We start from the raw sequence: 21,135 nt of genomic DNA, 5'->3' as shown, positions 1-21,135 counted from the left end.
TTCAACGCTCAGTGCAATGGCGTTGGTCCCGCCATCAGTTTCGTCGCCAACGGCAACCAGCATAATATGGGGTACTATTTGGCGGATGGAATATACCCAAACTGGCCCGTCTTTGTGAAGTCAATCAAGCATCCGCTCGGACAAAAGAAGACATACTTTGTTAGCCGTCAGGAAGCAGCGCGCAAGGATGTGGAGCGGGCATTTGGTGTGCTCCAGAGTTGGTGGGCGGTTGTGAAGGGTCCTGCACGGCAGTGGTATATTCCCAACATCGGCGATATCATGTACGCATGTATCATAATGCACAACATGATTGTCGAAAATGAAGCTGCGGAACTGACTCAGTGGACCAATGAAGATGATACGGGTGCAGGTCCAAGTCACGGCGTGGCCACCGCGAATGTGAATATGGGGGTACCTCATGGAGAGGTCGCGCGGCTGCGTGCATTTGCCGACATGCGGCAAACAGATGCCCATGTTCGACTTCAGCAGGATATCATCGAAGAGGTTTGGACTCGGAGGGGTTGACGTGATAATGTATGAAGTTTTTTTTATTAGTATGTAATTTTTTTTTTTCGAATCATGTATGTTTTTTCCGATGAAGTTGTTAATTTTTCCCGTTCGTATTCTTGGTCAAATTTTATTTCCGTAAATGTAAATTGTTTTATTTGTGAATGTATGATTTTTTTTATTGCGGGATGTCCTAGTGGGAAGGGCGGACATAGGAGGGGATGTCCTAGTGACGTGGCAGTGGGATGGGAAGTCCTAGTGACGTGGCAGGAGGTGTTTTTGGGATGTCCTAGTGGATGTCCTAGTGGGATGTCCGCCCACTGGAGATGCTCTAAGGAATGCAAAATATCAGTCGGAAGGTAAAAGTTGACACTTTTACCATAAAAGGGAACAACAGGTACTTCTATTTTATGGAGATTTTTTATAAATCTAGGGCAACGATCGAGGCTCAGACCATAAAACTAGGCGAGCGAAAGAACAAGCAAGACATATCCAAAAGAAATACTAAGATCTCTACTATCCTACTACAAGACTTGACTAACAAACACACTCATATAACGAATTATAAGTAAAATTAAAACAACTCACAGAATGAAAGCATCATTAAGCACAACAAGACAAATAAAAATAGAACCTCGAAAGGTTAAACAAGTGATCAGATCAAGAACGAAGTAAGAAATACCTCGGAAAAACTTTGAATCAACTTGACTTACCTCTTTGCAGCAAATTCTTCTTTCATTTTATTAAGTTCTGTATTTTGTTTTTGCTTTTTTCTTAAACAAATGTCCAAATTTAAAAGTAAAACTATGACATTTTTTATGTTATCCATTTTTAATATTTTATAGGTCTAATAGACATTCAAATTATGAAATTTGATCAAATTTTGCCCATCCCCTATAATTTAATTTTGAATTATTAAATCATGAAGTTTCAATTTTTTTTTCTAAATTATCCCCCTTTGTATAAGAGGTCATTTTGTATATAGTTTAGACAATATTATGAAAATTTGAAACTTTATGTTAATATTTCAATTTTAAACTTCATGGATTAAAATTTGATCAAACTTAATGATTTAAATGACTATTTTTATTTTATACTGTTTATATATTTATTATGATAATTGGCATAATTATGAAATTTCCTCTCTCTTTGGTACGTCATACATGTAATGTGACAATCTAAAAGTTAAATGAATTATGAATCATACGGCAGAAAATATGTGCTAAACTGCCTAAACATATTCAAAAAATAAAATGATCATATGTAATGATATCGCCAAGTCAATACAACTGTTTGAAATGTAATAAGAGGATGGGGCCCGCATCACTCCAACCTCAGCAACCAGATTCGAATCTCCCACTCCGAACATTCCTCTCAAGAGATGCCAATTCCTGAATCCAACGGCTCAGGTTGGATCACCAACAAATAAAATTGTTCGGTAATAATAAAACAATAGCTGCCGTCGGACAAAAACATTCCTCTTTGCCATCTCATACTCCCCACCCTCCAATTGCCAATCTCTTCTCTGTCTCTCTCTGTAATCAATTCTTTCTGTGTTTCTCACTTTCGTATAGGAAATCGCAGGAGCAGGAGTTCCATTGCACGTATCGCTGTCCCTTTTTGTTTCTTGCAGTAAAAATCCAATCTTTGAGATTTTTTCGGATTTCCAGATGTAGTTTGTTGCTTCAAGCTTGTCCGTTTGCACAAAAGTCTTTTCCTTTTCAAAAAACAGATTAAACAAATAAAATGCCACTTTCATCCTCCGCTTCTCCCACCAATTTTCCGCTGGAAAGACAGGAATTTGCTCACAAATTAAATGTTTGATATTTTCTTGGCTTGTAGGAAAAAGTTGTTGTCTACTCAATTCTAACCTCTGAGAAAAAAATTTGTATATACATAGAGGAATCTCCATATCTATATATGTTTTGTATATATAGATATGATGGTGAAGGCGGATTCAACGAAGGATTCGAATGCCATAAACAAGGTTTTCGAAAAAGTTGGGGTGTACGGATTTGGGGGCTCCACCAAATACAAAAGGCTCAAACACACCGAAAAAGATGATGAAGAAGATGGAAACATGGAGCTGGAGCAGATTGGCGCCGAGAGGGCCAAGAATGTCCTCATTCTCATGAGCGATACCGGCGGCGGCCACCGTGCCTCCGCCGAGTCCATCAGGGACGCCTTCCAGCTCGAATACGGCGATGAATACAGGGTTAGCCTTTTCTTAATAAGCCTTTTTTCTTTTCTGATTGCCATTTTATGTATGTGTTGTTGGATGTTTGGTTTTGATTGTAGAAATTATGTTTTGAGGCCATGGGATTAAAAGATAATAGCCTTTGTCATGTTTCTTGTTTATTAGGTGAGAATTTGTAACAATCTTTATGTGATTCATTTCCTAAAAATCCCACCTTTAGTCGTTTCGGGATTCTATGATGAACTATATAGATGGTTCTTGAAATTCAATGCCAAGAAAAAGACGTTTGGAACTCATGGATGGTTCTTGTCTTGATTGTGATGCAGGTCGATTTATCATATAGTGATGCGTCATGATCATCTCTGTTTTTTCGTTTCCTGGCTAGAGCATGCTGAATTTCATAATCTTAAAAAGACCTTTTGTATGTGTAGTGTAAAAGCCAGCTAAAGCCAAAAATTGATTTTTTATTTTTTATGCTATTCATTTGAATGATTCATGTGCAGATATACGTGAAAGATGTGTGGAAGGAGTATACTGGGTGGCCTCTAAATGATATGGAGGGGCAGTACAAGTTCATGGTCAAACACGTCCAGCTTTGGAAATTCGCATTCCATGGAACTTCTCCGAGATGGATACACTCCGTCTATCTTGCAGCTATTGCTGCCTTCTATGCCAAGTACGAACGCCTCTGCCCTATTAATCCCTCTTTAACTTTCAGTCTCGAATTTTAGATAAGTCCACTTCATGCCCTTAAGTTGGTTGAATGTTCTTGAAATTGATTTGATGACCACACTTAGCTATTTAGTTTCTATTCATTTTCATTTGCAGTTTCTTGATAAATTCATGTTTTGTGGTTTGCAAGGGAGGTAGAGGCAGGCCTAATGGAGTACAAACCCGATATCATTATAAGCGTTCACCCGCTCATGCAGCACATTCCGTTATGGGTGCTCAAATGGCAAGGCCTGCAGAAAAAGGTCATCTTTGTAACTGTCATTACTGACCTCAGCACTTGCCACCGCACATGGTAAGGACCTCATTTCATATGTTGGAGTCGAGGTCTCAACGATTGTATTACTGATATGGGATATTCTTTAAGGTTTCATCCATTAGTGGACCGACTGTACTGCCCCTCGGAGGCTGTAGCAAAGAGGGCGTTGCTAGACGGCCTAGACAAATCTCAAACTCGCGTATATGGCTTGCCCATTAGGCCTTCCTTCTGCAGAGCAATTCTATCAAAGGTAGCAGTTTTACATGAGATAATCTGCTGATTAAATTCCAAACCTTGGACATTGTTGCACATTCTACCCAATCTACGAACTCTTGCAGTCAAGTCCTATCATTTTTAGAGTGGACTAGACCCTCCCTAAAATTTTCCAGTCATAGGGTAATGTTGATCAACTCTTGTTTCATTTCTTTTTTCTTGAACTTTTCTTCGATGTAGGATGATTTGAGAGTCGAGCTTGAGATGGATCCGCTGCTGCCAGCCGTTTTGTTGATGGGAGGCGGAGAGGGGATGGGCCCTGTGAAGAAAACGGCATTTGCTCTTGGAGAGTCACTGTTCGACAAAGAACACGAGAGGCCAATAGGGCAGCTCATAATCATCTGTGGCCGCAATCAAGATCTAGCCGCCACCTTACAGTCTACCGAATGGAAAATTCCAGTCAAGGTAACTGAATCTCTTCTTCAAGAATCTAAGGTTAGTTAAGTTTCGACAAAAAAAACTTATCCGAAGCATATTACAATGTAGGTTAGAGGATTTGAGAAGCAGATGCAGAAATGGATGGGTGCTTGTGACTGCATTATCACTAAAGTGTGTAACTTTATACTTTCATATCATGATTCTAGTACACCCCTTTCATCGCCTCATTGTTAATGAGAAATTTACCGTATTATATAGGCCGGACCGGGCACCATTGCAGAGGCATTGATACGAGGCCTTCCCATCGTTCTAAACGACTACATTCCCGGACAGGTAGGTTAAACGAAATCTCACCTCTTTAATTTTAACCTCCCCTAACTCATCTACCTTCATTTCACATGGTAACAACAGGAGAAAGGAAACGTTCCGTATGTAGTTGACAATGGGGCGGGCGTGTTCACTAGGAAGCCCAAGGAAACAGCGAGGATCGTGGCAGAATGGTTCAGCACAAAGAAAGACGAGCTCATGAAAATGTCTGAGAACGCACTGAGGCTCGCGCAGCCAAATGCAGTGTTCGACATTGTTAGAGACATCCATGAGCTGGCTTGCCAGCGCAGCCCTATAGCGAACGCCCCGTACATGCTGACGTCGTCGTTCTCAAGCTTGATATAGTGTGCAGGTGTGTTCCAAGGTTTCCATCTCTGGCACGAGGTTAAATTGACCAAGTCCATTTAGGTGTAGCTTAAGAAATTATAGTTTTCTGTGTACAATATATGCCCAAAATTAAGAGAAGAAAGAAAGAACGTTAGTTGGGGTTGAAATTTTGTTTGGTATTGTATTCTTTTTAGGATATTCTTGACATCTAGGAATTGTACTTGATGTGAATTATAGTTGATGTGAAGTGATTTATTCTACTTTGATTTGCCAAGTTTGTGCTTCCAAAGTTGTTTGATTTTACTTCCTTTACTTTAACCATATATGGAATGTCTCGGTTATAAACACTGCAACTTGTTGGGAAAAAGTTTTTTTTTTATTTTTTTAATTTTTTGAGACGTGTGAAAGAAGTTATAAACTAACTTGCTCCACTAGATAGAATAATTAGATAACGACACAATCATTGACTACACAGAAATGAACATGAATGTTCACATTTAGCATGAATGGGCGCTGTCCGTAGCCTTTTAGTAGTAATACCCTACATCCCAACTCAGCAAACCATTTTCTTCCCCAAACAATTACAGTACTACTATATGATAAAAGATTATAAATATAAGCAAATACAGCTGTGTTCTCTTATGGCCTCAATTAATTTCAGGTTGGCAATGTTTAACATTCGTGATTGGGACCATAGATATTTTGGAAAAGTTGATTTGAAGCAACTGCAATATTAATGAGAGAGAAAATTTCTACCAAATTATGCCATCATAGTCTGCAAAAGTTGAAGCAAGACTAGTAGTCAGTAGGATAAAATATTTTTAAAAAGTTATTTGCAACAATGTCATGAACTTACAGGGCCGCAAAAGTGGTGTGGGGCAAGGCTCGACGGCTGCATTGCGGAGGCTGGGGCAGCAGTGACAGCAGCGTTAGCTGCAAAACGGTCGAAGCAGCAAAGCCGCACAACTTTCCATATCTCAAACCAAAAGATCATCATATGAAAAAAATAAACAAACAAATAACAAACTCATAAAGAAGACCAAGGAGAGAAGATTAATTATGTTGGTAATCAATTACAATGAACTTTAAGAAAGTCTGCAATATATCTCAACAGGTTTCTACATGGCTCTCCTTTATTTGTGTATGGCTAAAGCTACATTTTTTACTATCTAACAAAATAATTCATTAAAGAAACCAACACATGATCACATGGAAAACAGGCCATGTAACTCCACCTAGAAACACATGGATTGTTACTAGTTGAGTCTGCTGTGCTGTAGTTGCCTCTGTTCATGGTGTGATGACATTCATGAACTTCCTTTTGGAAAATGCCAACCACCATTTGTTTGGAGTTCCATTGGATCGATACGCCACACTCAATAATCTTCCACTTGTTTCTTCGCGTATCTGCTTCAAGTAATTTCTGAAGAGCTCTGCATTCACATGTCATACAATCCCAAAAAATGAAAAAGGGACATAGTAAGGAAAATTAAACATGCAACGTGCCAGTATTCACCAAAATTAAACTCTAACATCTCACGGTCTAAGTCCTCAATATTCAACATTTGTTCATAGGGTATTTTTAAAGATAAGTAACATCTTGTGAGACCAAAACCACCCTAATCAATCTTAGATGGAGTATAAGGATGAAGATCAGAGGCAGCATTACAAACCATACTATGTAATAATAGAAATTCCGACCCAGTGATATCAGATATGATTAGAAGATTTCTTTGAAGAGAGCATAAGGAATACTAAAAGGAAGGAAAGAGGGCAGTAAGATAGTATCTCTAAATCTGGCCTAAAAAACAAGATTCACATTATATGCCCCTCATTGTGCTGCATGGCATTATTTTACCTGCTTCTTCTTCAGACTGTGGCTGTGAAAATAGTCCTGGAAATGGGAATCCATGCTCCCCGGGCACAGGGACCTTTTCCAGTCCAAGATTGATAATTGCTTTAGTTCCTTCAGCCAATGTCCGGCAGCCTTCTAGCCTCTTCAGAGCAAGATTTATGTAGAATGTTAAGTAGATAAGAAGCTTATCAGCTGGACTCTTAATGTCAAAGTTTCTGAAAAAGACATTGGCACGAAAGAATGTAATCGCCTCATCCACAATATCAGTGCTATCTGCGCACAACACAAAATACAGTTGATTATAATACATTCAGTTTGACCATTTTCAGCAATAAGAGTGATCCCGACCTTGCTCTGAGACTGGAGCTGGTCCTTTAATGTGGCTTTTTAGGGGAAGTAGAGGGCAACCGCATGCTTTAGAAATGTCTTCAACGTCAACGAAACTGGAGTGGTATACCTGCAATATCATTTCCACCCCCAAAGTGCCACACATAAAATAAAATTTACCAATGGTATCAAACAAGAAGATGAGAAAGATAGTAAGTAGAAAAGGAAGATTTCCTTCAAAGAAAGAAAACCATTTGCAGTAGCAACTTCATATTTCTAGAAAAATGTATAGTTATAAAAAAATATTTTAGATTATGAACTCCTCAGTTCTCTTTTTCATTGTATTTGCGAGCGTAATTTGTTACTCCAGTGGTTATTCACAATTTCATACACTAAAAGCCCAGAGGAAAGCCTGAACGAACAGGGGGGCTTCTATAATCTCCATGCCACACAAATGAATATAATGAAATAGAAAGCAACATCATCTCCAAAACAACATTAACCAGACCAAATAACTAGCAGAGATGATTATACATATCATCAACAGGTGATAATCAGATAGTTCCCATCGACTTTCTTCCAAAATAGAATCAACACCGTTGAGAAGAATTCTAAGGAACACAACAGAGAACGAGTTCTATAAAGAAGCATAAGTTTTTCTCCTGATCATATAATTCTGGATCACTCTATGTAGTGGATTACAAAACTTTGAAATATAATATTTACCAGTTGTTAAAAGGAACAGATGAGGGGAGCTGGTTACATCTTAAAGTACTCTAGATGCGGATAAACACAAACTTTAAAGTTTGTTATGCATTTGGAATGTCATCGAACATTAGCGTTATATTTCATGCAAGTGATCATTGACATGTAATTAAACACGAGAACAAAGTTCCCAGACTTTCAAGGAAACGGAAAATAAGGGGTCCTCTGTAAATTGCTGCAATAAACTTACTAGAAAACAAGAATAAAGGTTTTATCTGAGTTTAATTAGGCGTCAAATAGCATACACTTTAATGGCAAACCAAACAAAAACACAAACAGCAAAGAAAATAAGTAATCCGTGATTCTCACCATGTTAGTCCAATGTGTATAGTTCTTTGTACCCCCGTGTCACAAAACCCAATGTCTGCCGAAGCAATATTCTGCAGTTATACAATTACTATCATCAATATTATTCGCTAAATTAAGAATCATCAGCTTACAATGAGCTACAAGATGTTCGCACCATGGTTGAAACCCTGTACTTTTAAACCAAACGTTTTTCATAAAGGAAATTGACGTTCAATTGATTTTCACAATCTATATCCGTGCATGTCAAAAAGCAAGACAGTCTATCGCATATCCACACACACTTCGCAAAAATATCTTCCACATTTTTAGTTTCAATTACTGATCACATGATAATCGTTCTTCCACATTTAGGCGTGGTGTAGTGATCAATCAATCATCATCTCAGATCTAATTATCTAAATCTAATTCCATAATTATGAAAGATTTTAACTGAAAATAGAAAAGATTTCAGAAGTATAAGACCAATTGTAGGTGTCGATAGATTCCTTTTGTGCCAATGTATAGAGTAATAGTACTAAAGAGATAAGGGCATACTCGGCGACGGCGGCGAGAAGCGATAGGAGGCGGTCGGCGAGTGAGGCGGCGTCGGACGGAATTGAGAAGAAGAATTAGATCATCTCCAATGATACCGCAGCAACAAAAAGCGGTAGAAATTTTGCTGCGCAAAATTGGAAGGGATCACCTAATACACTGAAAACTACTAAATCGCTGTAGATCAGAAATTTGGTGAAGAAGAAAAACAACGCGGTAATTTAGTTTTTATTTATTTTTGTTTCAATGGTAAAAGTCAAATTCCGATTATCAACTAAACATTATTTCTCCCTATTTCTATAAAAATATGTGCAGTTAAAATAAAATTAAAATTAATTGATAAAGTATGAGAGATTAGAGAAAATATAATTAAAATAATATTAATGAATATTAAAATTATATTATTATTAGTATTTAATAAATTGTTATAATAGATCATAATAGTATAAATTGTGGAGTAGTAAATAAACTGATATGTATGAGTAAGGTTAATAAGTTTGGATAACTTTTCATAAATCAAAATATTTATACTTCTATAGGACATACGAAAATAGGAAGTAAACATATTTTTATGAGATAAAAGAAGTAATATTCATTATAACCAGCATAAACAATTATTTATAGCAAGTTTGGGTTAATTAGCAGCTTCAAATGAGCATTCACAAATCACGATAGCAGTAGCCCTCCAAAATTACCTCATGCTACATCATGAGCATTTTAATATTGGTGTTTATCCAATATTAAAACAATGAAAACGAAATTAATTGGAAAAAAAACATAGAAAAACTCAAACATACTTCAATAATAATAAAAAAGCGTCTAGTATAATTCAAAAAAAATACTTGGGAGAATAAGAGTTGTAAATAAAATGAAGTGTAATTAGTTGTACATGTAGAGTTGAAAATTGAATATTTTAAGTGGGACAAACTAAAAAGAGAATATGGAATCATGAATGGGACCAAGGGTAGTATTTAACTCTTACCACCCTAAACATTATTGTAACAATTTATATTGAATAATTAGTAAGTAAATTCAAACACGTCATCTCGAAGTATAAATTAATTTCATCTAATATGACTTTCACACTATTAACTGTTTGACATGGAATAAAAATAAATTACACTATACATAAAAAAATTTCGCCAATATTTCAAATTAATAGTATAAAATTTTAAAATTTACATACTCCCTCCATCCGGCCATCCCAGTTTAAGAGTCTTATTTTGTCATTTCCGCCCGTCCCAGTTTAAGAGTCACATTTAGAATTTACCATTTTTGGAAATAAAATTTAACCCCATTATTGATGAAATATAGACTCAAATGCCATTACTTTCATAAAAATAAAACAAAACAAAATCTTAAACATACAAAAAGTCAAAAGGGTCTCACTTTCCATTATCTCACTTCAATTATTACACACTCCAGCAACCACTACATCACTTCATTTATTACACACTCCACCAATTTCTTAAAGAGTGATGATAAACAACCAAATTTTGTACAACCAAAATAAGGTTATATTAATAATTTGATGTATTAATTATATATTAAAATAATAAATATAGTAAGTGGACAAGTTAAAAAGACTTATTAGCCTTTAACCATATTTTTTATTTTTATATTTGAATTTCCTTTCTATTGTTTTTAAAATTTGAATTAAAGTATGCACTAATTATATTTATGGTTCAAAAAATGTAAAAAAAGTATACACAAATCATAAATATATGACCACAATATTATGCACTTTCCATGTACTATGCATGCATCCATATATTTTAATTAAATGCATAAATAAACCTAGTTTTTTTTCAAATAAACTTATATTTAGTTATACAAAATTTGGTCACATAGATTTGTTATATTTTAAAACTCGTGTTATAACTAAATCTTAATTATTTCTTAAAGATTGTGTTATAACTAAATCTTAGTCTTAAATACTCCTAATACATGGTGTAATTTCACCTAGAAAATGTGTAGTCATATTTTACAAAGGAAACGTCATCCTAAATCCCTAGACTACTTCGACGAGCTACATACCCCCATCACCATCACCATCACCATCACCATCACCATCACCCCCGCCCAAACTCTGCAACTCCTGATTACAACATCAACGCCCTAATTTTACTGTGATTCACTCTAACTTCAATGCTCCCACAGATCTGAATCACTACTCGCTGATTCACCCATCCCACACTCCCCATTCCTCCATCTCCTACTTCATGCCATTCCTTTGAGCTTCGATTCTTCCACTCAGCTCTCCCTCCCCCCGCAATGTCGTCGTTGGAACGCCCCACCGCCATTTCAGAGGACACACAACACCCGCCCGAATCCACCATGCCGATTACCGCTTTCAGAGATTCCCCCGCCGCCGCCGCAAACCCTAGCTACTCATGCCGCCATTTGTCCGACCTCCGATCCCGCCTCGGCCCCGACCCCTTCCTCAAATTCCGCGGCTGCATCCGCGTCCGCCTCCCCGGCCGCGCCTCCATCTCCGCCCCCGTCAGGTGCGACGTCTGCGGCCGCGCCTCGCCCCGCCTCTACGCCTGCGTGTCGTGCGCCGCCGTCGGGTGCGGCGAGCACGCCCCTCCGCACGCGGCGGACGTCTCGCACCACGTGGTTGTCGACGTCGGTCGGGCCGAGCTCTTCTGCTTCGCCTGCAGGGACCAGGTCTACGACCGCGATTTCGACGCCGTGGTAGCCGCCGCCGCCGTCGGAGGCGGCCCCCTTCCCCCGACTGAGAGCGTGCGGAAACGCAGGCGTGTGGATTACAAACCCTGGGCGCCCGATCTTAATGAACTGGCGTTGATCGCGGAGAAGTCGAGCCCTCTGCCGCCGAGTCGAATCGAAGGGGGCGCTGTGTTGCCGTGGGGGCTGAGGGGACTTAGCAATCTGGGGAATACTTGTTTCATGAACTCCGTTTTGCAGGCGTTACTCCATACGCCGCCGCTGAGGAACTATTTCCTGAGTGATAAGCACAATCGGTACTACTGCGAGAGAGAAAACAGAACCATCGTCACGCGCAAGACCGATGTAGCGAAAGGCAACAATAAGAATTTGCAGCTGTGTCTTGCGTGTGAATTGGACGCCATTTTCTCGGCTGCCTTCTCCGGTGATCGGATGCCCTATAGCCCAGCAAAATTCTTGCACAGGTCTGCTTTAGGTTAAGAGTGTTAATTTTGTTAGAGGCATTCGCCCTAATTAAACTTTAATTAGGTATTAAAAAGTCATAATGGGTCTGGATGCACAGAAGTTTATGCCTTTTGTTATATATTGGCCATTCGGGTTGTGAAAGAAGTGATTCTTGTAGGTGATATTTTTACAAATTGAGATCTTTATTGGTTGCTGCATTCTAAATTGGAGTGTCTGTCCTTGTGTAGCTTCCATTTTTTGAGCGGATAGGCTAGATTATATTCACATGCTTACGCTGGCTGTGTTTTGTGATACAGTTGGTGGCAGCATGCTTCAAACCTTGCGAGTTATGAACAACAGGATGCTCATGAATTTCTCATTTCCATGCTTGACACCATTCATGAAAAGATGCAGAAGGATGTGCGCAAGCCCCATAGTCAAGGTAAGACCTTCACCTGACCTGAATAAGATAAGATGCTATGGTGAAGCCATGTGAAGTCTTGACTATTAAGAGGCGATGATGCATGTCTGTAAAATTCGGCCTGAACTGAATAAAACATAATAAAACCTTTCTTTTTGATCCCATGCACAAACGCTGCCATTTTACCAGATGTTTGTAATTGGATCCTGATGTCTTACACATATTTTTAGTTCAGCTCCATTTCACTTCTTGTACTTTCAAGGGACAAATTTTTCTTTTTTTACATTTAAATAATAATATTCTTGTTACTCTTTCCATTTTGATTTACATTTGTTCATTTGCAGCTAGACAAGTTGAAAATTTTACACTACTACTATTTTATTGTGGTCTTCAGGTCTTGTTGAAATCCTAAGCATTATGCTCTACTATATTATTTTAGCTTATTCTGTTTGATATTAAATATTCATGATTGTCTTGAGATTTCATTCATGATGAAAAACAATACGAGTGGAACATGGAAAAAATGGTCTTATAGAGTGTTAAATGGTTAGGTGATCTTGGATTTGTCTTACATTGGTTTCAGTGCATTTTTTTCTTTCAGTTTGTATATTTGTTTTTGGAAATGCAATGACTGTGATCTTGATGAATGAATGAGTTTTATTGAATTATATGTTAGGCAGTTCTTGACTTCCTCTCAGCATCCTACTCTCTCATACATTAGTATCTCTAGGCAACCCGAAGTACTTTCAGATTGAGTAACATCAATTTCTAAATGCAGGGTGCTTGTCTAGGTTTTCCAGTTGCCTTAGGCATTGATATGCAAGTGCTGTCAGATTTAGAGCCATTCCAAACTGCGAGCTTGCCATCTGCTTCTCTCCTGTAAGTCTCATTTTTCTTTGGTGCACTTGCCTTTCGTCATAGGGTCCTTGCTTGGCACAACTTAATTTGCTGCTTTAGCGTCTGTTGTTATAAGAATCCACACATCAGAAGAATGCTAAGGTTTCTGTTGGACATGGCAATCAAACCCTTTCAGCCCAAACACCTAGACATTTTGGTGTATTCCAAGATTCTTGTTGTACCCTAGTTAAACTGCCCTAGCTTTTAGAAGATATTTAGTTGGTGTAAGTTTATAGGACTAGATAGAGTCACCCCAGTTGAAACTTTTGAGTGTTGTTTGAAGTATCTTGTTTAGTTCTCTCACGAGAAATATTTATTCCATTGTGGGCCCATTATCTAGCTATAATTAAGGTAGGACTTATATATCCTTTGTAGTTTGAAAATGAGCTTATGTAGTTTTTAAACTACCATTTGGGCAGTAGATGCCATGCCTCGTGGAGTTTCAGTCATCTAAGAAGAGTAAGAACTAATAGCCTCAGATGATTTTTGAAAATAGCACTTTATTTTTCCTGTAAATTACCCTTTGTTCCATTATCCTACATTGTTTACATCGAATGTGAAATCTACTAGTATGCTTGGTTACTGCTTGTGACCTTCACATGCCTTTGTAGTTCATAAGCTTGTATTTTTTAACTGTGAAGAATGCATGATTGCTCTGATGATATTACTGACACGTGTTCTGCTATCTAGGCAGTGGAGATTGTTGTATTGCCCACCGTGTATTTTCTGGCATCCTTAGATCTGATGTCATGTGCACATCTTGTGGTTTCACATCTACGACATATGATCCATGTGTAGATATTTCGTTGGACTTGGAACCAAATCATGCCGGTTCTACAAAAATGGCATCTGTAAAATCAAACTATTCTCTCTACAATGAGGCACAAGCACTTAATTCCGGTGTTTCTACACTGGTCGGGTGCCTCGATCATTTCACTAGACCTGAGAGATTGGGGTCTGACCAGAAATTCTTCTGCCAGAAGTGTCAAGTGAGGCAGGAATCGCTCAAACAAATGTCCATAAGAAAGCTTCCTCTGGTTTCTTGCTTTCATATCAAGCGGTTTGAGCATTTGCCAATCCGTAAAATGTCAAGAAAGGTTGACCGCTATTTGCAGTTTCCCTTTTCTCTGGACATGGCACCATACCTCTCGTCATCCATTCTCAGAAGTAGGTACGGAAACAGAATCTTCCCATATGATGGGGATGAACAAGAGGCATCCAGTGAACTTTCTTCGCAGTTTGAGTTATTTGCTGTGATCACACACTCGGGTAAACTTGATGCTGGTCACTATGTGACTTATTTGAGACTAGGTAATCAATGGTACAAGTGCGATGACGCTTGGATAACTCGAGTAAATGACGACGTTGTCAGGGCTGCGCAAGGATACATGATGTTCTATGTGCAGAAAATGCTCTACTACAGAGTGAGTGAAAGTACATGTGCTGCTTGAGCCTGTTTGGTGAGAATCAAATGTGCCCTAGCACTCTTGATATCTGCATGTTGCAATCTGCGTGGAATTTTTCTCCAGCAACGGGATAAGGCTCTGAATGCTGTTAGCTCAGTGACGGGTGCTAAGAGCTGCATCCGAATAAGTCCTGCGATGGTGTTAGTTCCGGTTACCCTGGGATGGGCATTTTGGTTGGAGATTGTGTCTCCAATGAAGCCTTGGTGTCATTCTTAGTTTCGATCAGATTTTGTTTTCCATGGCAAGAAACAAATAAATGGTCTGTTTCGATTCTTTTGTTTTCCCATAATGATAATTCTACTGTGGGAAAGTATCAGACTAACTGGATGTGGGTATACAGGAAAAGCTCAAACAATACTCTTATTACAAACTTTCTGTTGGAGATCAACTCATTTAAGAACTCTGTTTTTTCTTCATTCCTGTCACCCTCTCTATTATTCTTTATCTGTTTGTGTCCAATTTTATTTTCTACTTAATCAATTGTGTGTTAAAATTTGTGTCAAACTTATTTATTTAGGGAGTATGAAATATCATAACTAATCAGAGTTTAATTAATGCAATCGATTTGAGATAGAGCTCAAAGATCAAAACTGTTTGAATTGACTTAAAATTATTCAAAATTTGATTTGACTAGGAATTATTTAAAAATTAATGTTTTTGCATAAGGTAACTAAAATTTATAAAATATTAGAGCATCTCCAATAACCGGCGTCACCACCTCGACGCCGATTTTTCGCTCACGCCGGTTTGACGCCGAACCATTGGAACCGGCGTGGGCGAAATCGGCGTCAAAATCGGCGTCGCCATGCCGATTCCCGCGCTGACGCCGGTTCCGACGCCGATCCTCACGGGCGCCATTGTGCGTCCCGGATCGGCGCCAAACCGGCGTCAAATTTTTAATTTTTTTTTTAATTCGAATTTTAAAATTTTTTATTTAAAAAAAATATTTAAAAATACTATTTATTTATGAAAATTGTTTTTAATATTTAAAAACAATTTTTACAAATAAATTTATACAAGAAATTCGTAATAGCCCATATATATTTAATGGGCTTGCGAATTATGAAACCATTCTAGGTTGTCTCTCTTTTATAGAGACATCCTTGAATGTTTTATGTTCCACATTCGATGTGGGACAAAAACCACTCTGTTTTATGTTTCACATTCGATGTTGGACAAAAATCATTCTAGGTTGTCTCTCTTTTATAGAGACATCCTTGAATGTTTTATGTTTCACATTCGATGTGGGTCATTCTAGGTTGTCTCTCTTTTATAGAGACATCTTTGAATGTTTTATGTTCCACATTCGATGTGGGAAAAAATCATTCTAGGTTGTCTCTCTTTTATAGAGACATCTTTGAATGTTTTATGTTCTACATTCGATGTGGGAAAAAATCATTCTAGGTTGTCTCTCTTTTATAGAGATATCCTTGAATGTTTTATGTTGCACATTAGATGTGGGACAAAAATCATTCTCGGTTGTCTCTCTTTTATAGAGACATCCTTGAATGTTTTATGTTCCACATTCGATGTGGGACAAAAATCATTCTAGGTTGTATCTCTTTTATAGAGACATCCTTGAATGTTTTATGTTTCACATTCGATGTGGGACAAAAATCATTCTAGGTTGTCTCTCTTTTATAGAGACATCCTTGAATGTTTTATGTTTCCATATAGAAATATTGTACTTTTTTAATTGTACTTTTTTAATTGTACTTTTTAATTTTTGTACTTTTTTTAAATTATTGTACTTTTTTTTAAAACTAATGTACTTTCTAAATTTTAATAGTATTATTCGAATTTCCCGTATTTGTCTCGTAAATTAAATTCCGTATGTTGATACAAGTGTAAATTAAATTATATAATTGTTATTAGTGATGTGGATAGGTAGTGTGAAGGCTATGTGAGGGCTATTTGATGTCCAGTTGATGTGGCAAGCTGATGTGGCAGGAGAATTGTAGTGCTGATGATGAGGCAGTGTGAAGGCTATTTGACGTCCGTGCTTATTGGAGATGCTCTTAGTAGCAGTACAAATTTGACGTGCTGTTGCCTGAAGATTAGTTCGGGGACGCGTCCAACAACCCATTAGAGCATCTAAAATTATATTTCCAACTAGATCTGCCTAAGGTTTACCGAACCGGCGGTTAAAACCGAAATCGTAATCGCCAGTTCCGAAACCGTAAGAATTTACTTGAATCGTGGTTCGGTACAGGTTCAAAAATTTTCGAACCAAAACCGTGCCGGAACTGCTGGTTCCGGGCGGTTCCAAATCGGAACAGCGAAAAACCGTGAAACGAAGCCGGAACCACAAAAAACTGGCGGTTCGTAACCGTAAAAAACCATCGAAAACCACCGGTTCAGAACCGAAACCGGCGGTTTTAGAACCGTAACCGCGAAACACCCTCGTGGTTCGGTTCCGATTCGGCAAAGTCCAAAAACGGAACCGCCGGTTCCGGAGCCGTGGGCACCTCTATTTCCAACAACTTAGACAAGATTCCCTTATTGATCATAAAAAAGGAGACAAGAGTCCTAATTATTTTGTTAAATAAAGTCAATAGTGTTAAGCCTAATTAAATAAGAGTGTGCTGCTCCGGTGCTACGTAGAGACAGGAGTCACATGACCATTAAAATTTTCACTAAGTGAAATTAAATTACACATAAGAGTTGATACTCAAAAATTCAAAATGAAGCAAGCAAAATTAGCAGATAGATCCAATAGTACCTCAAAATTAATTTCATCTCAAGTTTTTCAAATTTGATGAGAAAAACATATAAGTGAATAAAAATATTATTATAAATTTGAATTGTTCAATTAGATGAGAAAAACATATAAGTGAATAAAAATATTATTATAAATTTGAATTGTTCAATTAAGTATTGATGCACTATTTATTAGCACTAAAAATACCTGCAAGCATACAGGGTAGAACTAGTATAGCTAAAGGTCAGTACCGGAATATCGAACACAGGGAATAAGATTGCAACTGGCTATCATATACTAAGCGTCATATACTATCTAGAGACATGGAGTTTTGGGTTTTAGTAAGATTAAACTAGAGAAAAAATATATAAAAAACGCATAGAAACAAAATAATACAAAACAGGCTAAAGAAAGTAGAGTTTTAAGATCCAACTACTACGACCTAGTGATGATTAATCTCACAGAACCTTTACCTTTATGTGTCTCCAGGATTATTAGGAAAGTCGCGATTTTCAGATAAGCCCTCTCTCGAGTGCACTTATCTAGTAGATTAGACTCTAACTATCAAAGTCTCCTTCCAATAGATTAGATTCTAACTCCTTAAGTTCCAAAGACTCAAGCCCTCACAAAGGGTCCCCTCTCTCGAGTGCAGATAAACCTATGTGTTGTACTCGTTCCTTTTACCACGTAAAACTAGCTATCTCTCGATTAATCTAGTTAGACGGACATAGTTCTAAAGTTGGCCAGACAAAAGAACAATAAAAGCACAAGAACAAGCAAAATAATCACAAGAGCTAGAAAAAGGTTCAATTCAATAAATCAAAACATAATCATAATAGTTTTCACCAAAAAAACTACAAATGATGTATAACTACTCATAGACAAGTAGTAAAAACAAAAATTAAAGTATAAGACATGAAAGAAATTGATAAACCCAAGGTTGAATCTTCAATCTTCAGTCTTTTCTTGCCTGGATCTGCAGAGCTCCGCTCCAATGGAAGATGGATGAATTTAAGGGTGGAATATGGAATGGAAGAAGGATAGAGAGTGAGAAGGATTGGAGGCTCTGAGATGAAGATTATAATTTAGGTTATGGGTATTTATAAGCTAGAAAAAGATTTAGAATGATAAAAAGTATCCTCCAATTAATTGAAAATATAATATTTTCGAATCTGCAATTAAAAGGATGGATTTGGGCAATAATTTCTTCATTCCTTGAATTTTCGCCTAATTTCCGCCAGCTTTGACTGCAATGCGCAATGTTCGTAGAATTGTCATAACTTTCTCCACAAACTCCGATTGAGACATGCAAGATATTCACGCGAAGCTCTTTCGAAGACGAAGAGAATGGCATGTAGTAAGCACTGACCGGACTTCAAAATCGCTGGCAGAATGGGCTCGAACAGAGGCTGCTGCACTTTGGCCTTTTTTTCACCTTTTTCTATCTTTTTCTATCATTTATCAACAAACACGTCAAAAATACCAAATGTATAACATATGCAATTTAAGAACATAATTTGCATGATTGACATTTAAAACAAGTCAAATCTAGTCCTTAAAAACATGCAAAATCCGTGTTTGTCAAGTATTAAACTAAAAATGAATGCTTAAAAATAACCATTCAATATTTTCTAAATAATAGTACTACAAATGCATATTAATTTCTCGATTGTAATGCAATAATTTAAAAGGGCTAAAAGGTAGAATAGTAAAAATTGAGACTGAATTTAAGATTTATGGAACTTTTTAATTAAAACTGTGATTTTATAAATATTGGATATTAAAATTATGTAAACTCTATTTTCTAAATACTAGTTTTATAGTTCATTCCTTTGAAAAAGGTGTTGCTAACTGGCCTCTTAAAAAACCCACTATTTAATAGTAGTAAGTATTATTTTTATATGCAATGTAAAAGGAGTGAATTAATGTAAAAAATCTCACTTTTAAGAGCTCACAATTAAATTTTGAGCTCTTTATAGAATTAGAACTTTAATATACACTCACCACCAATGTTTTAAAAACCGGATCGGTGAACGAACCAGAGATGTTACTGGTTCACGGTTAAACCGATCCAACTGATTTAATCACTGGTTGAACCGTTATACTCCCTCCGTCTCCGATTAAGAGTCACTCTTTTCCATTTCGGTCCGTCCCCGATTAAGCGTCACTATTCCTACTTACTATATTTGGACATCAAAATACCCTAAAAGTCAAAGAGGTCCCACATTCCACTACCTAACTCCATTTATTACACCACACATTCAAACACTTCCTTAAAACTCGTGCCCAGTCAAAGAGTGACTCCTAATTGGGGACGGAGTGAGTACTATTTTAAATATATAATTAAATATAAAATATAGAAAATATAGTATTAAATTTACATAATCGTATATCAAAAAACATTGACCTTATATATAATTAGTTGTAAGTAACAATATTAAAATTTCATAAATAATAAAATTTCATAAATATTTTATAGATAAATAAAATTAAAAATATATATGATTAGTTACACAATATTAAAAACTATTAAACTCTATGTATAATTATAAAATCCTATATTGTAAAATATTAGTGATTGTAAAAGCATAATTAAAATATATTATCTCCGTCTCAGTTTAAGAGTCTTATTTTGCCATTTCCATTTTAAGAGTCACATTTATAATTTACCATAATTGGACATAAAATTTAACCTCATTGTTGATGAAATTTACACTCAAATACCATTATTTTCATAAAAACAAAACAAAATAAAATCTTAAATATATAAAAAATCAAAAGGGTCCCATTTTGCACTACCTTACTTCAATTATTACAAAATCCAACAACCACAACCTCACTTCATTTATTACACACTCCACAAATTTCTTAAAACTCGTGCCATAACTAAATCTTACTCTTAAACTGGGACGGAGGGAGTAAGGAATATAAAATTAAAATGAATTATTAGTTTGGTGGAAAAAAAATTCAGATTTAATTTATAACAATAATTAATGTTCATAATATTTCAAAAATGACCATGTAGTGGAGTGGGAAAATAGTTGGTATTTAGATATTACAAGGTCATGTGTTCAAGCCCTATCAACAACAAATTTTGAAAAAACGGAAAAAATATTTTGAAAAGTGAAAAAATTCAAAAACTGGTTTCCGGTTCACGGTTGGACCGGTCCGACAGGCCAGTTCCACCGGTTCGTGGCGGTTCAACATGCTATTGGTTTTTAAGGGTGAACCGGACTGGACTGTCTACCGGTTCGCGGTTGAATCAAGTCGAAAGTGGGGATTGATCATAGTTTCATCAATGTTTCAATTAAGTACAAAATATTTTAAGTTAATATAAATCATACAATATTTTAATAGAATTTCAAGTTAATACAATTTGTTTCATAATCTTTTACACCGTTAGCTTTTTCACTATCAATCATCCTACTACATATTCTAGGCCATAAAAGCATAATTATTAAAGGGAAAGTTACATATGACAGCAAGTAGGGTTTGGATCCCTTGCTGTGCTGTTACATATGACAGCAAGTAGGGTTTGGATCCCCTGCTGTGCAATCAGCCACAGCAGGGGTGCTGTTAGAAACAAACAATAAAATATTTATAAGTTATAATATTATAATATTAATATTTATTTTAATAAAATAATGTGATGTTTCTAACAGCACCCCCTGCTGTGGCTGATTGCACAGCAGGGGATCCAAACCCCAGCAAGTGATATTAAATTAAAAAGGCAA

At 36.8% G+C, this 21,135-nt stretch overlaps 3 protein-coding genes across 5 annotated transcripts; 2 read left to right on the top strand and 1 right to left on the bottom strand.

Annotated features, from left to right (window-relative positions):
• Window positions 1-1,953: 1,953 nt before the first annotated feature.
• On the top strand, window positions 1,954-5,286 carry LOC121748721 (monogalactosyldiacylglycerol synthase 2, chloroplastic-like). Of its 3 annotated transcripts, XM_042143207.1 has the most exons (10): window positions 2,587-2,722; window positions 2,806-2,869; window positions 3,031-3,125; window positions 3,208-3,380; window positions 3,567-3,728; window positions 3,801-3,942; window positions 4,146-4,370; window positions 4,452-4,514; window positions 4,602-4,676; window positions 4,755-5,286. In XM_042143207.1, the coding sequence occupies exons 3-10, from the start codon at window positions 3,093-3,095 to the stop codon at window positions 5,013-5,015; spliced, it is 1,134 nt and encodes a 377-aa protein (XP_041999141.1). In that variant the 5' UTR covers window positions 2,587-2,722; window positions 2,806-2,869; window positions 3,031-3,092; the 3' UTR covers window positions 5,016-5,286. The 3 variants fall into 3 exon arrangements, with proteins under 3 accessions (XP_041999139.1, XP_041999142.1, XP_041999141.1); XM_042143208.1 differs by lacking the exon at window positions 2,806-2,869 and having other exon boundaries at window positions 2,582-2,722; XM_042143205.1 differs by lacking the exons at window positions 2,806-2,869; window positions 3,031-3,125 and having other exon boundaries at window positions 1,954-2,722.
• Window positions 5,287-6,029: 743 nt separating this feature from the next.
• LOC121749629 (actin-related protein 2/3 complex subunit 3-like) lies at window positions 6,030-8,974 on the bottom strand. Its single transcript, XM_042144212.1, has 5 exons — window positions 8,788-8,974; window positions 8,254-8,324; window positions 7,201-7,309; window positions 6,856-7,125; window positions 6,030-6,430 (listed from the first exon to the last, which is right to left on the bottom strand). The coding sequence occupies exons 2-5, from the start codon at window positions 8,254-8,256 to the stop codon at window positions 6,288-6,290; spliced, it is 525 nt and encodes a 174-aa protein (XP_042000146.1). The 5' UTR covers window positions 8,257-8,324; window positions 8,788-8,974; the 3' UTR covers window positions 6,030-6,287.
• A 1,788-nt stretch (window positions 8,975-10,762) lies between these two features.
• Window positions 10,763-15,116, top strand: LOC121749628 (ubiquitin C-terminal hydrolase 22-like). Its single transcript, XM_042144211.1, has 3 exons — window positions 10,763-11,936; window positions 12,234-12,358; window positions 13,925-15,116. The coding sequence occupies exons 1-3, from the start codon at window positions 11,059-11,061 to the stop codon at window positions 14,683-14,685; spliced, it is 1,764 nt and encodes a 587-aa protein (XP_042000145.1). The 5' UTR covers window positions 10,763-11,058; the 3' UTR covers window positions 14,686-15,116.
• Window positions 15,117-21,135: the final 6,019 nt, after the last annotated feature.

Source organism: Salvia splendens, chromosome 9, assembly GCF_004379255.2.
Source record: "Salvia splendens isolate huo1 chromosome 9, SspV2, whole genome shotgun sequence".
NCBI classification, from domain to species: domain Eukaryota; kingdom Viridiplantae; phylum Streptophyta; class Magnoliopsida; order Lamiales; family Lamiaceae; genus Salvia; species Salvia splendens.
The sequence above is the reverse complement of the archived record's forward strand: the minus strand, read 5'-3'. Positions and strand labels throughout refer to the sequence as shown.

Bases quoted from the DNA above. Each gene is read 5' to 3' on its own strand.
- LOC121749629 (XM_042144212.1), bottom strand. The intron at 7,126-7,200 runs GTCGGGATCACT...TGTTGTGCGCAG, and splicing joins AGCTCCAGTCTCAGAGCAAG to ATAGCACTGATATTGTGGAT. The intron at 6,431-6,855 runs GTAAAATAATGC...ATGTGAATGCAG, and splicing joins ACAGTCTGAAGAAGAAGCAG to AGCTCTTCAGAAATTACTTG.
- LOC121749628 (XM_042144211.1), top strand. From the start codon at position 11,059: ATGTCGTCGTTGGAACGCCCCACCGCCATTTCAGAGGACACACAACAC. The intron at 11,937-12,233 runs GTCTGCTTTAGG...TTTGTGATACAG, and splicing joins CCAGCAAAATTCTTGCACAG to TTGGTGGCAGCATGCTTCAA. The intron at 12,359-13,924 runs GTAAGACCTTCA...TCTGCTATCTAG, and splicing joins GCGCAAGCCCCATAGTCAAG to GCAGTGGAGATTGTTGTATT.
- LOC121748721 (XM_042143205.1), top strand. From the start codon at position 2,447: ATGATGGTGAAGGCGGATTCAACGAAGGATTCGAATGCCATAAACAAG. The intron at 3,729-3,800 runs GTAAGGACCTCA...ATATTCTTTAAG, and splicing joins AGCACTTGCCACCGCACATG to GTTTCATCCATTAGTGGACC. The intron at 4,677-4,754 runs GTAGGTTAAACG...TGGTAACAACAG, and splicing joins ACGACTACATTCCCGGACAG to GAGAAAGGAAACGTTCCGTA.